The sequence below is a fragment of the Saimiri boliviensis genome, chromosome 6 (assembly GCF_048565385.1).
Source record: "Saimiri boliviensis isolate mSaiBol1 chromosome 6, mSaiBol1.pri, whole genome shotgun sequence".
In the NCBI taxonomy this organism is placed as follows: Eukaryota; Metazoa; Chordata; class Mammalia; order Primates; family Cebidae; genus Saimiri; species Saimiri boliviensis.
In genome coordinates, this window is record NC_133454.1 from 18,722,710 (window position 1) to 18,732,093 (window position 9,384).

A 9,384-nucleotide genomic window follows, 5' to 3' on the forward strand; every position below is an offset into this window, starting at 1 on the left:
TTACTTACCCACATTATTGTGAGATATAATAAAATGGTTGTTGATTTGAGCCACTAAGTTTTGGAGTAATTTGCTGTATAACTACAGATAATCAGAATAACATCTAATATTTTAAGCTAGAAATTAAAATCTAGTGTTAGTAGAATCTGGTTTGCAGGGGAAAACAATAAGAAAGTAAAGAGACATTTTTGAGGGTGCACAGTTTGTAAGGTAACATTGTATTGTGATGATAATGATACTTTATAAATTGTGTGGTAAAATTGAGGAATTAATTTGCTTTATTTGAGATTTTAAAAATAATGAATGACAGGAAATTGATTTGGGAAGAGAGAGAAAAACAGATGCGTAATTATTTCTTTCATTATGAATGTGCATTCCTGACATCTCTGAGGGCTAAGATTGTCCTGCAGGGAATATGATTAAAGTTACAAAAGAGGAAAACAAAATAAATAAGTCAGCTTTTGATCCTGCTGCTATATTTACCCACAAGAAAGGAGGCAGCTCTCAGGTGGGCTTTTGTCTAAGTAATGTCTTGAAATCCAAGTGTAAAAGAACAATATGAAATCTCAATTCTCCCAAACGGTTTGGGGCGAGTTCAGCCCTTGAGCCCCTGGGGGACTTGGTTCCCAAGGAGACTAATCCCACTTGCACAGCATTAAGCATCACTGGGGTGAAAGAGCTCTAGTTTGGAGTTCTGCAGAGAGCCCCTACTGCAGGCTGGAGCCGGGTCCCTCTGCTCCGTAGGAAGTGAAATGTATTGATGTCAAAGCCACTCAAATGAATGTGCTCACTCAGGGAGTAGGAGGAGGGACGAATGGGCTTGGCAGGAGCTGGCCACTAACGTTCCTGAAAGCAGTTTTATTCCATATAGAGCTCTTCCTTCCTTAAAGGAAAGGAGATCAAGGGAAAAAGCAACCAAGGCCATGAGGCTGGGTCTATATGTACAATTTAGTTGGACAGTGGAAGCTTTAAGGATTTATTGTGGTGTCAGGTATAAAATTACTTCAAGCAGAAGCTGTTATTTGTTGCCCTATTGCCTAAATTTTTCCATAAACACCACTGCTTTCATTTAGCCATGCCTCTGCCCAGGATGTTCTCTTTGCCAGAGATATTATGTGCTTGCTTGACACAGTCAGATGTATCATTTAAGACCTAACTCAAATGCTACTTGTCTATGCAAGCTTCCTCAACTCTTATGAGCAGACTTGCGGGTCCTTTTATTTCATCAACTATTGTAACTTTAATTTACTTCCACTGAGAGGTGTATCACATTGTATTACAATGACTTGTTTGCATGTCTGTCTTTCCACTCAAAGGGTAGAAATCATGGCTTTTTATCTCTGTATCCCCAGTAATAGCATAGTGCTAAGCACATTGTGGGTGTCAATATCTTTCCGTTGGAAAAAATAAGTAACTGGATGGATACTTATGTGTAAGGATCAATTTTGTGAATCAGGCTATAGAACTTCTAAGCCATGAATTTCTTTATTTGTATATAGAGCTTATTGGTTTATAAAACCTTCAATTTCCATTATCTTACTGATTGTCACAATAGCCCTACCAAATAGGATTTCATTATCATTCCCCACTTATAGATGGGAACATTGATATCCTGAAGGTTAAGTGACATTTTCATAGGCATTCAGATAATAAAGGCAGGACTGAACTCCAGTGTGAGTCTCTGGCTCCAGTTTTAGCACTCTCTCTCCTATATTTCGTGGCCTTTTTGTAAGTTTCTACGACCTCCAAGTATGGTTGCTCTCTTGAATTTGAAAATAGTCACTCACTTTGCTGAGGAAAAGGACAAATGATGCTGGCTTCATGGGGTGATGTGTTGGTAAGGAATGGGTGAGGCCTAAGGAATCAAGAACATGGACATTTGTTGAACTATTTTGTGTCAGGTGTATATATACAAAATAAATATATATAATTTATAATACAATTATATATTAAATTATATCAATAAATATATATATAAAATCTCACAACAACCTTGAGGAGTTGAGATTATCTCCACTGTACCGATGAGAAAAGTAAGATACAGAGGCATTACTTGACTGTTATGTCATATAATTCTCACAGAACCCTGAGAACAATTATGACCTTCCGTTTTTTCAGATAAGGAGTTTGAGCCTTTGAAAGATGAACTGTCTTGTCCAAAGATTTTTACCTCACAATAGGCGGGGTCAGAATTTGAACCTGGTGTCATCTAACTTTAAATCAACTTTTATGCACAGAACTCCAATTAACTGGAATTGAAGAAAGACTTTTAATATGAAGCTTTTCATATTCCATTTATTTTGAATATGATTATTTTAGGATTTAGATAACTCTGGGGATTAAGAGATTTTTCAGACTAAGATGTCAATTAAATGTAGAGTACTGTGCAATTGGTGTCCAAGGATTTATAACAGTTGCTTAGTTGACAGAAGGTGGAAAAAAAAAGTTAGTGTTTTTGGCTGCCAGACCTGGAATAGCCCTGTTGGAAAGGGGAAGGGCAGTGCTGACATCTACATCTGGAGGGTAAGAAGTACAAAACAGTGACAGGTTTGCACAATTTTCTGAATGTGAATGCCACCAAGAGTAAAACAGACAGTTCAGCCATGGAGGACAAAATGCTGTGCGTAACTCAAATGAAAGGTACATGAATAATTGACCCAACTCAAATTTAAAACAAAAAGTTTGGCTCAGCTATGTGGGTTTGGGAAGTGGATACTTCATCTTCTAAATGAAAGATGTTCATTGGGCCTTTTTCTTTGGCAAGGCTGTGGCTTCATGGTGTTCAAAAATGGTTTCACTGCATCTACAAAATGAGGCTTAATGAAAAGAGTTTTGAAAGAGATGGTCTATGTCTCTTCATGCAGGCTTTGCATCTAAACTAGAGTAATTTAGAGAACACTTTATCACGCACACAATGTTTTCATATGCAGACAGTCCCCAACATATGATGGTTCAACTTTATGATTTTCCAGCTTTACAAGGGATTGATCAGTGCATTACATGCATTTCTACCTATAATGTTTTCAACTTATGATGTGTTTATCAGAATGTTGCACCATCATAAACTGATAAGCATTTGTAATCTCACTGAATGCTCATGAACACCCTATGATCCAGAAGACACATAAGGAAATATAGTCACCTTTTTGTGTTTCAGAAAAGTAAAGGTGAATACTCATCCAGGCTATGGAACAGCACAGTGTTTCCTTTAAACATCACAAGTGCCCTGTGGGGAGGGCAAACCTACCTGCCTTTAACATGAGTAAGCTAAACAGAGAGTACGCTGGTTTGTCTAAAGCCGTGTCCTCAGCAGAGCAAGGATTTCAACTTAAGTCACGGGGATTGAGTGGTGGCTAAGACCAGAAACCCAAGTCTTTTCTGCATCTCTTGTGAAAACGACTTTATTGCTCATTTTCTCTATCTAGCCCAAGAGGATTACCCAGGGGAAATTGGGTTTAAATGAACTTCAAGATGATCCTCAAAATGCAGCAAAAATTCCAGGATAACCTAAATGGTATGACAGGTAGGGGAGAGGTTCCACTCCATCTTTTGTTTCAACATACCGAGCTTTACACACACACACACACACACACACACACACACACACACACACACACACACACACACGGTATTCTCCAGTAACAGCTGGCTTAGCCAAATGAACTCCTTTCTCCATTGCCTCTGGCTATGTATCAATTTACTGTTATCACTTGTAACAATCAAGCGGCAGTCAAGAAGAAAGAGCACTGGGCTTGAGAGTCCTGGGAAAACTCAGGTTAGAATCTTAGGATCAGATCTAGAGCTTTAAGAAATACTAATTTTCCTTCCCAATCTGGTAGATGAGAAAGACAAGGCCAAGAAAGGACGCAAATTTTGTCAAGGGATTGGGAATGGCTTTGGAGTCCGACTGGGCTAGATCTGACCTTCGCTAACTCACTGATCCTCCCTAAGGCGCAGTGTCCCCATTTGTTGAATGGAGATAATAATATGTAATTCACAGGGCTGTTAAGGATTCAATGAGATAATGAACGGACAGCACCTGGCGGAAGCAAGCTTCCAGAGGCTGGCGGTTGTTGTTATACAGCTGGACTGAAACCCAGTGAAACCCACGCCTCCAGACTCCTGCCTTCTTGCCTCAGGACCACCGCAAGTACTTGGAGAAGCAGATGAAGCGCTGCAGCGGCCTCACCGATCTGAGCTGGATTTCAGCACCAGCCATCTCTTCCTCACCCCAAGCGGTCGGAGGAGCCAAGAGAAACGCCGCGGGGCAGAGGGAAACGAAGGGGTTAAGGCGATGAGCTCGAGAAAGCTCGGAAAACTAAAGCGAACCCCCGCCCCGCCAGGCCAGGCTCAGTAAGCCCCTCCCCTCCACCACCGGGGCGGTCGCCGCGCACTCGCTCCCTCCGCCCCTCGCTTACAAGACCTAATGAGCTCCCCCGGGAGGCCGCGCTGCGAGCCAGGCCCGGAGCTAGTAGGCTGCGCCGCGCGCGCCGCGCCGGGACGGGAGCCGGGCCTGGGCGGCGGGCAGGAGCCGGCGGGGGCGCACGGGCGGCGCTGCGGACGGCCGGGGAGCCGAGGCGATGGCGGTGCAGGCGGCGCTCCTCAGCACGCACCCTTTCGTGCCCTTCGGTTTCGGGGGCTCCCCGGACGGGCTAGGGGGCGCCTTCGGAGCCCTGGACAAGGGCTGCTGTTTCGAGGACGATGAGACCGGGGCGCCGGCGGGCGCGCTGCTGTCGGGAGCCGAGGGAGGGGACGTGCGCGAGGCCACACGCGATCTACTCAGCTTCATTGACTCGGCGTCCAGCAACATCAAGCTGGCGCTGGACAAGCCCGGCAAGTCCAAGAGGAAGGTGAACCACCGCAAGTACCTGCAGAAGCAGATCAAGCGCTGCAGCGGCCTCATGGGCGCCGCGCCCCCCGGCCCGCCCTCCCCGAGCGCCGCCGACGCGCCCGCCAAACGGCCGCCGGCCGCCCCGGGCGCCCCGACAGTCGCGGCCCCAGCCCACGGGAAGGCCGCCCCCCGGCGGGAGGCGTCGCAGGCCGCGGCGGCCGCCAGCTTGCAAAGCCGGAGTCTGGCCGCGCTCTTCGACTCACTGCGCCACGTTCCCGGGGGCGCCGAGCCGGCGGGGGGTGCGGTGGCTGCGCCGGCGGCCGGGCTTGGCGCTGGGGGCGCCGGAGGGGACGCGGCCGGCCCCGCGGGGGGCGCGGCGGTCCCAGGGGCCAGGAAGGTCCCGCTGCGGGCCCGCAATCTGCCCCCGTCCTTCTTCACGGAGCCGTCCCGGGCGGGCGGCGGCGGGTGTGGCCCGTCGGGGCCGGACGTGAGCTTGGGCGACCTGGAGAAGGGCGCGGAGGCCGTGGAGTTCTTCGAGCTGCTGGGGCCCGACTACGGCGCCGGCACCGAGGCGGCCGTCTTGCTGGCCGCCGAGCCTCTCGACGTGTTCCCCACCGGAGCCTCCGTACTGCGGGGACCGCCGGAGCTGGAGCCCGGCCTCTTTGAGCCGCCGCCGGCAGTGGTGGGAAACCTACTGTACCCCGAGCCCTGGAGCGTTCCGGCCTGCCCCCCGACCAAGAAGCCGCCCCTGACTGCCCCCCGCGGCGGCTTGACCTTGAACGAGCCCTTGCGCGCCCTGTACCCCGCCGCTGCGGACTCTCCTGGCGGGGAGGACGGGCCGGGCCATTTGGCCTCTTTCACCCCCTTCTTTCCAGACTGCGCCCTGCCCCCGCCGCCGCCGCCCCATCAGGTGTCCTACGATTACAGCGCGGGCTACAGCCGCAACGCCTTCTCCAGCCTTTGGAGACCCGACGGGGTTTGGGAAGGGGCGCCGGGGGAGGAGGGAGCGCACCGGGACTGACTTCGAGGCACCCTTCCCGCCATTAGAGACGGCTATGGAGAGCGCCGCTCCTCCAGGGGTTACTCCTAAATCTAAAGAACGCTGGGAAAACGCACGTGGAGATGAAACCGGATTTAAAAAAAACGCACGCGAAGGTGAAACTGGATTTTTCAATTAATAAAAGCAACTTAAGAAAAAAGAAAGAGGAGTTGGGATTGTTTAATCACAGCCTCAAGTGTTAAAAACAAAAACAAAAACAAAAAACAAAAAAACACGTTGGTAGGTTCTTACTGGACCAGAGGAGCCAAGAAACCAAGACGGTTTGGGATATGGGGTGGGGGCAGCAGAAGGGGTTAAGAGGTGGCTTCTGTGGCCACCTGTTCCTGCCGTTTTTCAGCGAAGGTCAGTGTATTTACTGTAATTGCCCCTTCTAAACAGTGCCGTAGTCCTTCCCTTCCCTCTCCTTGAGTGCATTTTGAATTAAAGCCTATATTGAAAAGAATGGAACAGAGACGTTACTGATTTGGGTGTTTTCTTACAGGACAGTTTTCCGTCTGGTCCCTTAGCCTTGTTAGGTGAGCGTGTGGCTGAGGACGGAGGCCAGTGGTCCACTGCTGACCTCCTGTGCTGGTCCTTGGGTAGGGTTCTCTTCTGTCACCCTTTGACTTCTTTTCCCCGCCCACTTCCTGCTTCCATCTCCTTCCACCCTTATCAGCCCCAGTGCTTACTGTCCATCTTTCTTTTCCTGGCCTCTCATTGCTCTATTTCTTTCGGTCGGCTTTTCTTGCACCTCTGTTATGTAGGAGACTTAAATCTGGCACACCTGCAGTCCATTTCTCTCCTGTCTTTTCCCCAGTTTCCAGCCACTTTGGGAGGGAGAGGAGTGGGCAAATGTAACCTCCTTGTATCAAGTTTCCTGCTCTGAGAAGGTGAGGACTATAATGTTCCACTCTCAGTTCACAGCTGGCTGGATAGTTTAGAGGGGAATATATAAAATGTCTTGAGGTTGTGGCAGTGCTTGACTAGTTCTGCTGTGTATACCATGAATGGTTTCTGCACATGGAAACAGAGTTGTGAGTCCCATGCTTTTTGGGGGGGGACTGTCGACTTGCCTGGTGATTGCCCTTTCCTTTGCAGTTTGTGCATCCTCTTTACCATCCCTCCTTTTCTCCTTCCGCAGCCCACCCCCACCACCTCTGTTGTTTTCTGCCTCCCTGTGTTTCCTCAGTCCTTATACCCACACCCTCCCCACGGAAGGGCATGGAGAAGGATGTGAAGTTTGCATAGGAGTTTCTGTTCCCTGAATAGCAGGTTTGATGAGTGGAATCTTAAGGGGCTCTGGAGGGAGGTGTATGATCTGTTGTCCAAGGGAGATTTGGGAGAAAAGAGAAATATTTTTACCAGCGACGAATGTGTCAGAGAGGACACGCAGCACCATCAGGATGGTTAAGGGTCAGGGGAGGAAGGACTGGTGGGAACTGAGCAGCTGGAGGGAAAAGAGGAGCCTTTGGTGCTGTAGACCTGCCAGGTTGGTCTTGGCTGCTTGGCTTCAAGGCAACCAGGATTGATTGCAGGAATGTCTGGATGAGAGTTAGTTGAAAACCGGGTTGTTACTGCAATAGATGTAAAAATCCAGATTCATATTTGCACAAATCAAAAGCGTTGTGATATGTTCAGAAAAGAATTTTTGAAAAAAAAATGAGTATTAAGCAATGGTAGATATAAATGCTATCACTAAATCACTTTCTTCTGAATAAAATCTTTCTTAAGAAAGTGCCACAGGAAATGGAGCAACTAGTACTGTTAATGATGAAAAGGACTTTTGCAACTCCAGAAAGCTAATGTCTATTGAATTTCTTCTACGGTGGTGAAAGGTGATTAATTCCATTGTGCTAACAGAAAATATCACTTAATAATGATTTAATTTGTCTAAACTACTTTTTGTGAATACAATCCAGGATACACTTGCACAGCAGGAAAACATTAATAACCCTCAGACTGTTATTAAGACTGTAGTGTCATTGTAAAGTTTCTTAATTTTCCTCTCCTTTCTTACCTAGTGTAGTAAAACTAGTTATCTCTTTCCTACGGTTTAGCTTGCTATACATTTCATTAATAATAATATCAACACTGTGTGTTTTAATGTCTCAGGCATTTAAGCTAAGCGCTAACTCACTGAGCCTCTTAGTATTTCCATGAGGTAGGTGCTTGATACGGTTTGGCTCTGTGTCCCGACCCAAATCTCGTCTCTTAATTGTAACCCCCATGTGAGGGTCCTGGTGGGAGGTGTTTGGATCATGGGGACGGTTTCCCCCATACTGTTCTTAGGACAGTGAGGGAGTTCTAATGAGATCTGATGGTTGTAAGTGTGGCACTTCATTGCTGTCTCTCCTGCCACCGTGTAAGACATACCTTGCTGTTACTTTGCCTTCTGCCAATATTGTAAGTTTCCTGAGGCCTCTCCAGCCATGTGGAACTGTGAGTTAATTAAACCTTTTTCATTTATAAATTACCCAGTCTCAGGTAATATCCTTACAGCAGTGTGAGAACAGACTAATACAGTACCGTTATTATCCCTATTTGAAAACTGAGGCTCAGGTAGGATCAATTACTTGTTAACAGCAAGTAGTGGATCCAAGATCCAGATATATAAGTGTCCTAGTACCAAGACCTGCCTGTTACTTGCCATGCTCTTCTGGGCTTTGTACATGTGTGTGGTTCTAAGTTCCCTGTTTTATGCTACTAGTAGAGTTTTTCACCCTTAGCACTATTGATATTTTGGGTGTCATAAGTCTTTGCTGTGGAAGCTATCCTGTGCATTGTAGGATGTGTAGCAGCATCCCTGGCCTCTAGCCACTGGAAGCCAGTAGCACTGCCTTAGCTGTGACAATAGAAAAATATCCCCATTACCGTATGTCTCCCTGGGAGGCAAAATTACTGCCAGTTGAGAACCACTATGCTAGAGAAATGTATACATAGTGTGGGGTGCCTGGTGCTTTCATATACTTTATTTCCTTTGAATCCTACAGAGGCCTGTGTTACCTTCATTGTTATAGGTAACAAATAAGAAAGACGAAGGGGAGGGGCTAAATTAACTTAGGTGCATCTCATGTCTGCTGATTTACCAGCTGTGAACCAGTGACTTAACCAAATTGACGCATGGTTTACCCATTGGAAAAATTGGATAACAGTCTATCACAAAGTGTTATTGTGATTTGGCTTAAGGCATATGTAAATACTCTGTAAACAGAGGAAGGGGACAGTGCTTAGTAGCAGACAGCCAAGGTTTGACATTATGTCAAGGTTCCAATCCATCCTGTTACATACATGTCTGACCATGTCACCTACTGCTGTACAGTAAGTAGTGCCCATTAGTAATCATTCCACCAAGGACCAAACTTGTTTCCTCTGTTATATCAATTTCTGCTGAAACCTGTTAGAGTCTTCTTTTAATCCCTTGCTTAGCCACATCCCTGCCCATAGAGATTTTTTTTTGGCGGGGCAGACAGTGTCTCACTCTGCCACCCAGGCTAGAGTGCAGTGGTGGCATAAT

The 9,384-nt window shown here is 47.1% G+C and overlaps 1 protein-coding gene across 1 annotated transcript; it reads left to right on the plus strand.

The window, feature by feature from the left end:
- Nucleotides 1-4,349: 4,349 nt before the first annotated feature.
- FAM181B (family with sequence similarity 181 member B) lies at nt 4,350-8,343 on the plus strand. The gene has a single exon (XM_039462242.2). It carries the CDS (start codon nt 4,581-4,583, stop codon nt 5,850-5,852), a length of 1,272 nt encoding a protein of 423 aa, XP_039318176.1. The 5' UTR covers nt 4,350-4,580; the 3' UTR covers nt 5,853-8,343.
- The last annotated feature ends 1,041 nt before the right edge of the window (nt 8,344-9,384 follow it).